The 14803-nt window shown below is 41.8% G+C and overlaps 1 protein-coding gene across 2 annotated transcripts in view; it reads right to left on the bottom strand.

Annotated features, from left to right (window-relative positions):
- The window catches only part of TMEM87B (transmembrane protein 87B), a 52216-nt gene that overhangs the window by 15512 nt on the left and 21901 nt on the right, over window positions 1-14803 (bottom strand). The window contains exons 9-13 of one of the 2 annotated variants that reach the window (XM_059405604.1): window positions 12172-12271; window positions 7617-7710; window positions 6012-6082; window positions 375-484; window positions 233-291 (exon numbers count right to left, since the gene is read on the bottom strand). In XM_059405604.1, the coding sequence (XP_059261587.1) occupies window positions 233-291; window positions 375-484; window positions 6012-6082; window positions 7617-7710; window positions 12172-12271 (434 nt within the window). Of the gene's footprint in view, window positions 1-232; window positions 292-374; window positions 485-2175; window positions 2248-6011; window positions 6083-7616; window positions 7711-12171; window positions 12272-14803 lie in introns of both variants that reach the window. The other variant, XM_059405603.1, reaches the window with a different exon arrangement.

Below are 14803 nucleotides of genomic sequence, written 5' to 3'. Positions count from 1 at the left end.
ACATGAATGAAATCTTCCTAACCAGTCCATCTTCCAAATCAGTACTTTTTTTTTAAGAAAATAAAAACTAAGAAGAGCTCTTTATCAAATTAACATGAATGCCTACTTCAACCTTTTAACTAATCAGATAAATAAAACCCTAACACAAATTATATACTAGAGCATCATAATGAACTTCCTAAAATAGTATAATTAAAAATGAAAACTGTTCAAGTAGGAAGATTATACTTACTGATTGACATTTTGCAATTCTAAATGTCTTGGTCGTCCACACCATAAACACTATAGAAGCTGAAACACACCAAAGAAGTCACCTTTGAAGGAACATTTAATACTGAAATAATTTATTATAATAAGAAAATTAAATAGCTTACCCAGTACAGCAAAGATCAGAGTATTTGTAAAGTGCCTGTATAAAGAAAATTTCACTGTGTTCTTTCTTAGTCTTAGAGTCTTCATAGTTTGTGCCAAACTTATAAATATGTGCAAAAAGTTAAGGAAAGACATTTTAAATAGTAACAGTTTAAAAACAAAATAAGAATCTCCTACTACATTTCTAAAATTAGTACTGGTAAATATAGTTCCTGTAAAAACACAAAAAATATTATTTTAGCCAGTATTTGTATGACCACGATACTGATTTTATCACAAATCTTGCTTTACATTTTACCAATGTCTGAACTAACTAAATTCTGGGGAATACAAAAGGCAAGAAACCCTATGATGTTCTCCTTCAATGCCCAGCTCCCAAAATACAGGACAGAGCAGTATATACACTAAACAACCAGCCCTCTTCCCCCTTAGGCCAGTGACTCTTACAGATCACATTATGACATGCCCTTAGGCTTGTGCCTTTGTCTCTGTTTCTTATTTTGTTCTTTCCAGTCTACTCTCTTTTTATCCTCTGAATGACCATAAGTAAGAAGGGAGGTCCTCTATAAATTCCACTGTATAAATTGAAAAATGAAATATGTTAAATAAAACAAATCTGGACTTGGGTCAGGAAAGAGATTACTGCAACAGGCAGAGGTTTACTGCCATGGGGAGGATTTTCTAACTCTTAAGATCTGCAAAAGTCCCACAGGTCAGGCCAGATAGGGCTTTGTTTTTGTAGGGAGGGTAAACAAGACTGGAAAGCAGGTATGGGGAAGTGGGTGGCATGACTGGCCAGCTGCTCAGGGAGTCCCTTTCCCTGAGGTGTGCAGATTCTCAAGAGGGGCCACTGAGGACGGCTGTGGTGGACGAAGGCTCAGGGACCTAGGGAGGGAGACCGCTTAGTCTGGTCCAGGGAAGGAGACTGCTTAGTTTGGCCCGATTGGTCAGTGGGGAAACAGGTCTGGCCTTGTCACTAATAACAAGGGGCATCTGGGAGTCTCATATAAGTCCTATTGGACTTATGTCTCCTGTATGTTCTTTGGAGTAAGCCTTTTCCTGGAACACGAAAGGGAGAGGGCTTTCTTAACCTGGGCTGTTTTCCAGGAGCACTGGGTTCAGGTAAAGCTCAAAACTGTCAAGAATGAAGAATCAAAAAGAGGCTTCTCCACTGATTCCTTGGCAATGAAGCCGGGATCCAAGCCAGGGCTCTCTTTGTAAATGGGAGTTGCTTCTTCTGGAGCACATCACTAGGTTTGTTCCTGAACCGTATGCCAAAAACAACAGAGTGGAGCAAAAGAACAGAAGTGGCAAACTTTGTATTTATGCCTATTTTAAATTTCAAATACTTCATGAATCAGAAACTTCATGGTAGTACTCACAAAACTGCTATTTAGTCTTTCTAAATGACCAGTGAGTTACAAAAGAAGATCAATTTCTAAAATAACACAATATAACCAATTAAGGCTACTGTCAGAATTTACAAAAATGTAAATATGCTGTATTCATTTAACATTATCAAGAGAAATACCTTTTTTCAAAATTCTTGACTGAAATAAATTTTCTATGTTAAAAATAAGGTCACACTGAATAATTCAAAAGCATTTCTGAGAAGCCGAGGAATAAAAAGATCAGAAGCAAATTCAAAACTGCCTAAACCTCCCCTTACCAGGACACCGTTAAATTTAAGTAAAGCTTAAGTCATTTCTCCCCTTAAAGGAAAGTGGTGACAAAAGCAAACAGGCCTGGTTATCCTGAGGTGAGAAGCAACGGGAACGTGCTGTTGCAGTAGGAAAAGGATATCCACCAGCACAAGCCAGAGTCAAGGAGAGAGAGAGGGAGACTGGCCAGAAGCACAAGATCAGAGTCACTTGCCTGCAGCAAAACAGCACAAAATTAAAACAAGCAGGAAAAAAAGAGGAAGGGGGCTTCATGAGAAAAGCAATGGCTTTGATTTTTTCAGGTTATTTCTAGTTTTACTTCAGAACCGAACAGTTACAGGATAGCTATGTTAGATTCATCGAGCAAAGCAGAGTCGTCACGCAAGCGCTCAGTTCTGTATGTAGACCTGCTTCTTTTGCTTGCCATTTGTAATAATTTAAAAAAATCTACTCTCTGTCAAATAGCCATCTCAAAGCAAACATAGAAAAATCAGGTGCCAGCTGAAATGGACAAAGTTTCTTCATCTCACCATGAAACATTAAACAAGATAATTTTAATTTCTAGATTTCTTTATAACTCTTATTTCAAACTGCTTTATTAAAAATATGGATCATTAAGCAAACTAAATTTTTTCCTTGTTTCTCTTATCTCCCCATTCCAATTTGGTGCATTATGTGTTGGAACAGTCCAAAGTTAACACTGTCCATAAAGGTGATAAATTACCCTCATTCAAATCTCGATGGAATTGGGCCTTTAGAGCTGCTTGTCTTTGGAAGTTCCTGCCAAGCTGCATTACTATTTTTTCCCAGTAAACTACCTTGTGGATGGTTAAGAACAAATCTTTGAAAAACGTATCAGTAAATTACCAGGAAAAAAGATAATACAGATTTTTTTAAATGCCAGGTCTATAGCTCAGTTAGTTGACGGAAAAACATACTCGCTAACTTCTTAAAGGTTCCAAACATATACTTTTGGAGACAATTCCAGATTAAGCAGATTATCTTAAGCTCACTTTCTAAATGCCCAATGACAGAAGGGTGGAAGTGAAGATCTGGAGTTTGCAATGCTGAAACTAGCAGCTAGGTTCATCTTCCACGATTTTGCCCATCCTGCTGGCACGTAAGTTCATCCTACCAGCCCCTTCTCCTCGGTCAGCCAAGTATCCCTAACGAGTGATGCAGCTGCGGCAGAACAGGAACCACGGCCCCTGGGGATTAGCTCTCATGGCCAGAGCACAGTTATGGGCAGAACTGAGCAATGTAGCTCACCTTTTTTAATAGCTCAATGTCTTTGAATGTGTTTTCATGTGGAAAATATAAAAATTACACTACTGTAAGCTTAGTATCATTCTTGGAAAGGATGTATTTAAGTATAATTTTTTTTCAACAAACATGGATTCTAAACTAGTAGCTCTGATTTTTAAGCAAGTTTGGTCAGAAACAACTCTTTAAATCAGGTATTATTTCTTAACTAGATACTCTTCAGACAGCAGGGAACCCACAGATATAATTTTGTGGACATTTTTAAATGCCCCACTGCAGGCAAAACTTTTGTAGGGTGTGTGTTTCTAATCTTGTGAAAAGAGGCTACCCAGCTTTCATTCAACTTTCAAAGGCATCTTTGGTCCCAGTACCCAAACAAGGCTAAGAACCACTGCTTTAGAGAGTAGGGATGGTAAATTAAAAGGCTTTTTTCTTTTGTTCTTAACTTGGAAGCATACTAAAAATTTACAAACAGGGAGTTTAAAGAGCAGACACACTGGGTTTGGAAGAAATCACCCACAGGGGACTCAAAAAGGCCATGTATGTTAGCATGCCTGCAGAAAGGAGAGCTTCCTTGCAGAGGAGGAACACAGGCAAACTCAAGCCCTCTGGCCTTCCTACAAGAGGTAAAGATGAGAAAATGGAAAGAAATTACAAGGAAACAAAAGAACAGTTAATATTAAAAGCAAAAAGACAAGTATCAAAGACAATGGAAACAAACAAAAAACTTGGTAAAAATAAAATCTATCTATAGGAAAGAGTTTCAAAGAGGATGTAAATGCAGAAGAAAGAGATAAAAATAATGTTCCGGGATATGCGTAACAATGCATTCTGCTCTGACCAGGTCACAGTTTCTTTAGAGTTCCTCCCATTTCTCCGAATGCGAATTAGAGGGCCCTGCCTCGGAGTTGAACAGACTCCACTGGAGTCACTGAAGCAGTGAGGAGGGTCCTCAAGGTTACTTTGCATCTAAAACTTCTCCTGTAGTAACATGGTGTCTGCCTCACCAGCATCACTGAGGCTGCTCTCTTGCTGTCCCATTGTGACTTCCGGAATGACCAAAGCCACGTATACCCTGGAAGTTCATCTCTCTGTAGTACTGGCCACTGCTGACCACCCCTCTTTACCAAAGCTTCTCCTCAGAACAATTTCTAGGTTCTTCTACCTCCCTCCACCAAGGTGTTTCTTCCATGCATGTTTCTACCCCCATTGGGCACCATCCTGGTCCTCTCCTCTCTCACTGGTCTATGTGTTCTTGGGTCACTTCCATGGGCTGCAACCTTCTTTCACATGAAGATGACCTCCAATATTCATCACCAGTTCCAATTCCTCTTACAAACCCAGACAGGGATTTCCAACTCTCTGCTTAACACTAATGCCTTAAGCGGCTCACATTTCATCCATTATGGTCCCTTCCCTAAGTTCATTACCTTGGGGATGGCAACACTGTCCCCAGCCTCCCACTGAGACAGCAAGACCTCTCTGGAGCTCTCTCCCTTCTTTTCCCACCCATTTCTACTAAGTTTATCATCTGGAGTCTTTTTTCCATTCCCTCTGCCCTATTTTTAACCCTCACCATCTCTTTTTTGGAGATGCAAATGACTCTTTATTAGACTTCCTATCTCTAGACTCTAGGATCTCCTTTTCCAGGTCATTTTTACATTTTTATTTATATAAGATTTTAAATTACTTCTAAATCCAATGTGGGGTACGGACTTACAACCCTGAGATCCAGAGTTACATGTTCTTGGGGCACCAGGGTGGCTAAGTTGGTTAAGTATCTGCCTTTGGCTCAGGTCATGATCCTAGGGTCCTGGCATCAAGTCCTGCATCAGGCTCCCTGCTCAATGGAGAGCCTGTTTCTCCCTCTGTTCCTCTCCCTGCCTGTGCTCACTCCCTCTGTCAAATAAATAAAATCTTAAAAAAAAAAAAAAAAAGAGTTGCGCACACTTCCAACTAATCCTGCCAGGTGCCCCTTCCAGGTCATTTTTAAATGTCATTCTTGAGTTCTTTCTAACACAGATTTCATCATGCTGCTCACCTGGGCAGCTTTGATTTCCTTTTCTTTCTCCCCACAGAAAGAACATGAGACTCTTGAGCACGTCATTCTATCTTTCCCTTCTGGCCCCGCCTTCCATGGTTCTCCCACAGACATCCACTTATAGGTAAGCTACTCTGGGACTTTCTATCACTGCCCCCATATTTTCATGCTTCCAACTATTTGTTCCCCTCTATTCTTCCCAGGATGCCTTTCCCCCAATTCTTTTCCCAGTTAACCCAATCTGTTCTCTTGGTCACAATTTAATGTTACCACCTCTGTGAAGTCTTCCCTGGTTTTTGTACTACAATTACTTTCTCTTTCCTCTTGTTTGCATAGCACCTCTTTAAAATGACAATTACTATTGCTATATTGCTTTAAGTTATATGTTTGTCTTCCCTCCCAGAGTGTGAATTCCTTAAACACAGGGACAATAGCTTTTCCTTCTCTGCGTCCTCAGCACAGGGCACACAGTGAGTACTTAAGTTTGCTGAACTAACAGAAAAAATAAAAGATATTCTTTTTTGGGGGAATGATTGCTTTTTCACCTTTAACTAAATTCCTATACTGAGGTTAAAAATAATGTATACCTACATTTCTATTATTATAAATACAAACTGAAAGTAACCTGATTTTAATGATACAGCAAACTACTTTAGGACATGGTAAAGGATATGAACCATACAAAAATGGAGTCAATAACTGCCAAAATAATGTCACCAAAAATAACAGCTAAATGATTAGAACCCTGAAAGATAAAAAATGGAGGAAAAACCTGAATGTAAACATTTCACTGTATCATAGAAATTATATGAAAAAGAAAAACCATTTAGTTCATCTCATCCCTTTACAAAAACCACATAAAAGTTTTATTCCTAGTAAAATTTGTGTCTAAGCATATGGAAATTTTTGTTTTGGCAGCAACATCTACCTATTCAATCACAATGTAAAACTGTATTATGAAATGGCAAGTAAAACATGTCATGTCCCCCGCCCCACTTAGGTCAATTTCAATCTCTCCCTTCTCCACACCAAACCTACAGCCACAGCCACTAATGAAGTGGGCTCCTGATTTTTCCTACTATCTGTGAAGGGACATGAAAAAAAGAAAGAAAAGGAAGTGTGGAATGGTAAAAACAAACCACAGGTGAGACACTCTGATCACAAGTTGACAGAAAATCATATTTAAAAATTATGTTGAAAATGTTGGCTATGTAAAATTTTAAAGAAATACTGTGTGTGTGTGTGTGTGTGTGTGTGTGTGTGTATCTGTATGTGGGATATTTATCTTTTTTCTTTCTAGCAAAGACTAGTTCCTGTAAATTATATACACAAATGCGAAGCTTTCACTAGTCTGTACAAGTAAAAATAAATGTACCTTTCAAAGAGTCAAAGATGGAAAGCACAGGTGTATTTAATATAGAAGGCAGATGTATCAAAGATAACAGAAAGAAGGAGAACGAGGCTTTTAACAAATTGAACAAATGGCCTGCTTCAAGATCAAAATATGTGAAGTAAACAATCTGCAAGATAAGATTCATTCTTATGCAGTGATCTGATTCACACATCTAGTCCAAAAAACATTTTGGGTAAAAATTACTAGGTCCTTTGAAGAAAGGAAAATATAATAAGCTGATTAATCACTCAGTTGTCAACCATACTATTAAGAAAAACGGAGAGTTAGAAATCTAGGGGTTTTCCCAGATATAAATGTTCTGCCTCCTCTTAGAGAGTAAAGCATTGTGGCCCACATAGCCTGAGTCATTTCCCCCTGGATGCTAACTTTTCGTGGTTCTTCCAAGAAGAGAGTCCACTGAATCCCCACACACTGAGTCCCCAAGAGCCGGAGAATACTTATAACCAAATGAGACTTCAGAGTGATGTGCTGTAATGTCTGCATGTGTGATGGGTACAGTTAATTCTATTCACTTCCACATGTTCAGACCAAGGGTTAAGGAAGAAATGAATGCATTCAAACTTCATAGTGACAAAGACAGATGTTCTTTATAAAGAATAACTGTGAGCGTTTTTGAAATGGAAACAATTCCTGAGCTGACATCAAGTGGTGCCTTCATAATCAGTCAGACTTTAAGAAGTGCTCTGTCTGGACTTTCAGGAAGTATTTAAAAAGGGAAATATTCCTTAGAAGGAACAGAAAAACTCAAATTGGGCCTTTTTCATAAATGTCCTATCTTTAAAAGTTCAAATCAGGGGATAGAAAGTAAAGCCATATTTCATAGCAATAACAAAAAGGGATGGAAGTGGAATTACGCGGTTTTTACCCCAATAACTCTCATCACGCCTTCAATAGCTGCGAAGATAAAGTAAAGAATCCCCAGTCCGACCACCCGGTGCATGACTGTTCCTAAACGGGGCCTGGAATGAGAAAGAGGAAACAGGAAAAAAAGAAAAAGAAAAAGCATCAGTAAGTAAAATGCATCTGAATATAGTAAATGGTCCCATTTCCAACATAGAGAAGTCATCATCTAGTCAGATCAGTCTGCCCCCTGCATCCATTCCTCAGTTTAAAAAAAAAAAAAGTCTATTTCCCAGGAACAGGGCACAAACAGGCTTAGGAGAAACAGGCCTCCTGCTCTAGGACTAGAAGCTGTTCTGATGCCCACAAAGCAACATGCTGAGGCCACCCAGGTGCCAGAGGATTAGCATAACCAGGTACTCACTGCACCGTCTGGAAGAGGGGCTTGAGGAAACCTAGGAGGCTAAGAGCCAACTTGTAAGTGTCCCGGGCAGAAACAGTAACTTAATTCTTTCATGAACATTACTTAAAAACTGTTCTGGTATATGTTTTGTTAGATAATCCACTGTTTTTCTGACTTGGGCAGAAAAAGAACAGGAGTATTAGGCGATTGAATTCTATTCCCTTTCTTCTCTCAATCCCAAAACAAGAGGGCTAACACACTGTAGCTTCCATTCTTTACACTGAAAAAATTAAAATAACATTTTTGGTTCTTTAAAAATATCGATGATTTGGGGCACCTGGGTGGCTCAGTGGGTTAAGCCGCTGCCTTCGGCTCAGGTCATGATCTCAGGGTCCTGGGATCGAGTCCCGCATCAGGCTCTCTGCTCAGCAGGGAGCCTGCTTCCTCCTCTCTCTCTCTCTGCCTGCCTCTCTGCCTACTTGTGATCTCTCTGTCAAATAAATAATAAAATATTTTAAAAAAATATATCAATGATTTGGGAAAATGCAAAGACAGTGATTTTTGTGATGAGCAATTTGAAAACAGAACTGAAATTTCATGAAATATGCAAATTAGAGCACAAACATTTCAGCTCAAAAACCCTCTGGCCAAAGTAATTCGAAGAAAAAACTAATTTTGGAAAAATACTTAATGTAGTCACTTTAAAACAAAATCCAACTAAAAATTCAACTAATAGCCACAGCTTAGATTTAAGACTCTGTATCTGATTTAGTTCACCTAAATTCTGACTCATTACAGTCCCCTAACTGGAACCTTCCACCTGCGAGAACCATGAGTGCTCTAAAGTTCATAACTAGAACTGTGGGTTATATAAGATTCCACACGAAGACTTCTCTCCCAAGACCCCAAAAAGCATTTGAGAAGGAATCTCAATAAATACCCAATGGAAAGGTTTCCTGGCCAAAATCTTCCTAACTACATCAATCTCAAGCTCACAAGTATATGTGTGTGCATTCAGTGCATATTTACGGAGGGCCTACTATGTGCCAGGAACTACAATGGGGCCTTAAGCAGCAGGACACAAGACAGGCAAAGCTCCAACTCCACAGAAGTCACACTGAAGTGGGGGGAAGAGACAACAAATCCTAATATATGCATCAAGCAGTGCTGTAAGAGGGGTGAGGGTCCAAGTGACCGAGGAGGGTGTGTACCCCACTGCGAATCCCAACAGCGCTAGCCCTCCTGGGAGAGGACGGTGAGCAGAGGCCAAGAGTGAGGAAGCAAATCATGCTCAGGATCCAGGGGAAGACACTTACAGGCAGAGGCCTTTATCGCACCGTGGTGGAAGTGTCTGTTGTGTTTAAGGAACAGCAACAGCAATAAAGCCAGCAGGACAGGGCAGTGTTCAAAAAGGGAGAATGGCAGGAGGTGAAGTCAGCCATCTAAGAAACCACAGAAGGGAATTGGGTTTATTTGGTAAGATGGGTGCAAAAGTAATGAGATCTTCGTTATGTTTAAAAAGGATCATCTTGGCGGATGCTGTGTCTAAAAAGACTGACCGGAGACCAGGGCAGATGCAGGGGAAACCAGTTAGGAGGGTACTCGAGTCATCTAGGGAGAGACGATGGTGTTTGGAACCAGGGTGGTGGCTGTAGAAAGGAGGGGTGGGTTCACTCTGGGTATGCCCTGACATTAGAGCCAAGAAACTGGATTAGCGTGCCCCAGGGATGTGAGTCGCTGGAACAGAGGTCTGGGGCCTGAGCCTGGAGGACTTCAGTGCTGGAGTTCAGGAAGACAGAGTCTGGCAGGGAAGCTGGGGAGGAGGAGCCAGGGCTCCAAGACTCAAACTGCCACAGGGCCCTTGCACAAAGGCTAAGCAAGGCCATGTGGTTTGGCAACAGAAGTCCAGGTGACTGACAAGAGCAGTCTAGATGGAGGAGTGGAGGCAAAAACCTCATTAGGGTATATTCAGAAGAAAATGAGGGGAGTTGAAGTGGCAAGTACAGACAATGCATCTGAGAAACGATGCTGCACAGGGATGAATAGAAATGAAGGGGAAGGGCGCCTGGGTGGCTCAGTGGGTTAAAGCCTCTGCTTTCCGCTCAGGTCATGATCCCAGGGTCCTGGGATCGAGCCCCACATCAAGCTCTCTGCTCACCGGGGAGCCTGCTTCCCCCTCTCTCTCTACCTGCTTCTCTGCCTACTTGTGATCTCTCTCTGTCAAATAAATAAATAAAATCTTTAAAAAAAAAAAAAAAAAAGAAATGAAGGGGAGCAGAGGAAAGGGCCAGCTGGGATGGGGGGAGGTTTGCTTTGGAAGATGACCAAAATAACAACATGCTGATGGCAGTGATGCCCCTCAAGAAAACGGATGACCCCGGAGGAAACACAGCCGGCTGCTGGAGCAGCCACTGAACACATGAGAGGTGACAGGATCCAGACACAAGGGCAGGGGCAGGACTTAACCACTGCCTTTCAAGAGGGGGAAAACGCTAAACATGGTCCAGATGTGGGGGCACGGCACAGATCTGGTGGCAGGTATGCACTGAACTCCCTTCTGATGGCTTCCATTTCCTTGGGGAGTAAAGAACCAAGATCTGGCCAAGCTAAGGACATGGGTAGGGAGTCCGAGGCTAGAGGGGAGAGAAGGGGGTAAAACAGTCTTCTGTAGAGTGGGAAAGGGACTGCCAACTGGCAAGAGGATCTAGAAAACTGCCAGGGGCACTAAGGCACACTTAAGAGTTCTGGGTTATGAAGAAGGGAAATGAGCCCACACTGTGGTCAGGCAGATTCTGCTGCTCCGGTATGAGCCCGAGGCTCAAGGGAGACCAACAAGGAGGAAGGCAGAGGGCTTTGGGTGTACGTGGGCATTCAGCACCCTACAGGATAGATGAAGGATGGCAGGATCAACAGGCCAGAAGCCACACTAGGATCAAAGAATGAAGTGACCTGATCTGATAGGAAAAGTAAATGGGAAACAGAGAAGATGACAGTTGAAAAGAGGCTTAACATTTGCAATGATAAAGAGGGTACAGTTAAATATAATAATAAAGTCTAGAAAGTGGAGTGGGAATCATAATTGAGGTGAGGGGACAGGTGAGGTGGCAAGGTGAGATCGGGTTACTCACAGGAGCGCCCACACGGATACGAAATCACAGGGAATTCTGGCACAGAGGGAAGCGCTGAGAAACAGAGAGAAGCAAGTACTCGGAGAGTTAAGGGATGAGGGCAGAAATCTGGAACTTGAAAGGCAACTGCAGTAGGAAGATAAAGCAGGTGCTCCAATTTGAAAGCTTGAGCTTCTGGGAATTGGAGAGTTTTAAAGAAGGAGAACGGTCCAAACAAAAGGGCAGCGAGGAGAAAGAGGACAAGCTCTTCCATGGTCACTCCCAGGGACTCATGGGCATGGGAGAGAAAAGATGGGGCCCAAGAGGGTCTGAAAGAAGCAGGGTCCTGCCTGGATGGCCAGGTTTTAGTCTGAATTCTGCTGACCTGTTTAGTCCTCTCTCCCTTACAATACTCAAATACAATTGCAAAAGCATAATTTGGGGTGACTGGGTGGCTTAGCATCTGACTCTTGATCTCAGCTCAGGTCTTGATCTCGAGGTCATGAGTTCAAGCCCCACGTGGGGCTCCATGCACGGAGCTCCATGCTCCAAAAAAAGCATAACTATGTGACTAGGAAAAAGAAAATGGTTTGAACTTTAAGAATCATTTAAAATTTTCCTATCCTTAAAGGTGATGACTTATTCATCTAACATAAAAAGCCACTGGAGGGGCGCCTGGGTGGCTCAGTGGGTTAAGCCTCTGATCTCAGGGTCTTAGGATCTAGCCCCACATCGGGCTCTCTGCTCAGCAGGGAGCCTGCTTCCCCCTCTCTCTCTGCCTGTCTCTCTGACTACTTGTGATCTTTCTCTTTCTGTCAAATAAATAAATAAATAAAATCTTAAAAAAAAAAAAAAGAAAAGCTACTGAAATTCAAATTCCAGATCTTTATCTGAGGACAGTGTAAAGTGGTGACGTATATGGAAATCCCTTAAAAACACGTTCTTGCAGGTGTTTCCCTACGGGGTTTGTAGAATGATACTGAGATGTGTCCAGTTTCACAGACTCATAATGTAGATGGCAGGAGTCACAAGACTGGAAGCTTGTATCTTTCCAACATGCCAGTACTTACTTCACAATGCCGTAGCCCAGACTCACAATGATCACGAGGAGGCGAGCCAATGTCCTTTTAACTGCAGATATCAACTCTGCAAATATCAATAAACCTTGGGCTGTGGAGAGGAAAGAAAAGAATTCATTCTGTATACATCTAGAGGCCTGCCACAAAAATTCTAAATATATACTGTGTATAACTACATTCGGACCCCAGATGAACTGGCCATATTTGCTTTAAAGGTCAACTAATCCATCTGATGTTTGAAAGCCTCAGTGGAGGGGAATTTGTTACTCCTGGAGAATTCACTGACCCCGTATTTGCCAGCACTATCGGGCACTGCTTGCATACATCAATCTAAAAGCTGTCTCCCTCAATTTCCCTCTGTTTTTGTTCTTCCCATGAGGCTACGAAGAACTACATCACTCTTTCTGTCCTGTGTATATTTGAAAACCATAAGGTCCTCTAGCGCTTTCTTTTCTCCAAATTGCCTTTATCATTTATTCACTTATGCTCCTACTGTGTGACTATAATAGGAAAAGAGACACCATGATATATTCTGGTTAGGACAAGTAAACAGACACAACAAGACAATTCAGCGTGATGAGTGCTACAGGCAACACAGTATCTCCCAGGACTGTGAAGAAGCCAACCTAATCCACACCTGAGGAAGGTACAAGTGGGTTCTCAGAAGAAGTAATATCTAAGTCAGGATTTCAAGGCCTAGTGAAAATTAACTATTTGGGGGAAATAAGGGGGAAAGCAAAATTAAAGGTACATGAAAAGGCACAGAGGAGAAAAGAGGAAGAGTAAAACATACTGCAAGAATTCAAAGTTCAGGATGTCTACAGCATAGTGCAATGAGGGACGTCAAGAATAAAGGTGGTCAGAGAGGCAGGGATAATCACACAGGGTTTTCAGGCCATGTTATGAGTCTGGATTTTATGCTAAGAGCAGTGAGAAGTCATGACAATTAACAAGGGCATTAAAAAAGGAATTGGTAAACTATAGCCCATAGGCCAAATCTGGCCCTACATCTGCCTTTGTAAATAAAGTTTTATTGGGACATAGCCATGCCCACTTGTTTACATGTTGACTGTGGCTGTTTTTGTGCTACAATGGCAGCTGACTAGTTGAAACAGAGACTGATGGCCCATAAAGTCAAAAATACTTACTATATGGCCTTTGCAAAGGAAGTCTGCTGACTCTTGGAATAAAACTGACCACTGTGTTTTATCAAGATTGCTCTACTTAATGGCTTGGAAAGGAACTGGGTGACAGACAAGGAAAATGCTAAGGAGGCTATTCCAGAAATCTAGGTAAGAGATGATAAGAGCACAGTGCTGGCAGGAAAGACAGAAAAAACAAGACAGACATTCAGAAACCAGTAGTAAATCTACCTACTCATTTTTGTTTTCAGCTCACAATTCTCCAACTTATCCACAAAGAATCATAAGAGACCTTATCAAATGCTTTGCAGACAGATGTGAAACTAGAGGGAAAGGAAGAGGGTGGCAAGAAAATGGCGCCAAGATTGACTGGCTCAGCCAGTCTAGGTTTGGACTACAGTGAGTCAAGGACAAGGGCAGAAAAGGTGCGTTCCTTTTCTGCCATAGAGAGACTGAGAAGTCTGTAAGGCATTCAGAAGAGTTAGCAGGTGACCAGCTACTAGGTCTGCAGCTCAGGACAGACATCGGGCCAGGAGATTAAACTTCAGGAGGAAAACAATGGCTGAGCCCTCCAAGACAGCATGTGGAATGTGAAGAGATCTAGGATGACAAATGGTTAACGGTGGTGTGTTTTCAAATTCCTTCATGAGCCGCTTAGTCTGGACTATTTCCCCCTTGGAGAAAAGCGATTATACAACCTTCCTGGTACAGCTAGACCTGCCAAACAGGAACCTCCAAGTCTTCACTGCTAGTCTTCCTGCTGTTACCAAGGTTGTAGGAGCTAGTGGGAGGCAACCATCCTATAATCGCCCGTGCTGAGTTTACTCTTCATCAGCTTCACCCTTTAAATCCTTTAAAAGTTGCCCATTCGTTCTTCTGTGATTTGTACTTCAACCCCAAGATCAAGGTCTTGCCTATTAAGTTTCACCTTCCCATTAGGATACCAAAACTCTTTGATCCTTCAAAGACTTCCAGGTGAGAAGGGTCCATCTAAAATTATTATCTATACCCCCAGTATTAACAACTCTGCCAACATCACACTGTCCACGGAATTTTAGTGTGTATTCTCTGCATATGCATAGGTCTGCAAGGAACATTAAGTGGATCATAAGGAGAAACCAGCAACGAGGTCTAAAACCTATGAGGCAGACATTATTCAAAACCTCCTTCTAACCCAGTGGTTCTCCAACCTGCATGTGCATACTACAATCACATGGGAAGCCTCTCAACAGAACCAATTCATAGGCCTAGGCCAACCACAGCCTCTGGCCCTAAGTATTGTCTTAAAGTTCTTCAGTGATGCACCTGGGGATGAGAACCATTGCTCCAGACCAGTGCTGTCCAACAGGAGTTTCTGGGATGATGGCAATGTTCTACATCTACGCTGTCCAATAAAGTAATCACGTGTGGCTCTGAGCATCTGAAATGCAGCTAGGACAACTGAGGAAGTGAGCTGCTATTTTAATTTCAAACACCCAGAT

This window comes from Mustela nigripes, chromosome 7 (genome assembly GCF_022355385.1).
Source record: "Mustela nigripes isolate SB6536 chromosome 7, MUSNIG.SB6536, whole genome shotgun sequence".
Lineage (NCBI taxonomy): Eukaryota > Metazoa > Chordata > Mammalia > Carnivora > Mustelidae > Mustela > Mustela nigripes.
The sequence above is the reverse complement of the archived record's forward strand: the minus strand, read 5'-3'. Positions and strand labels throughout refer to the sequence as shown.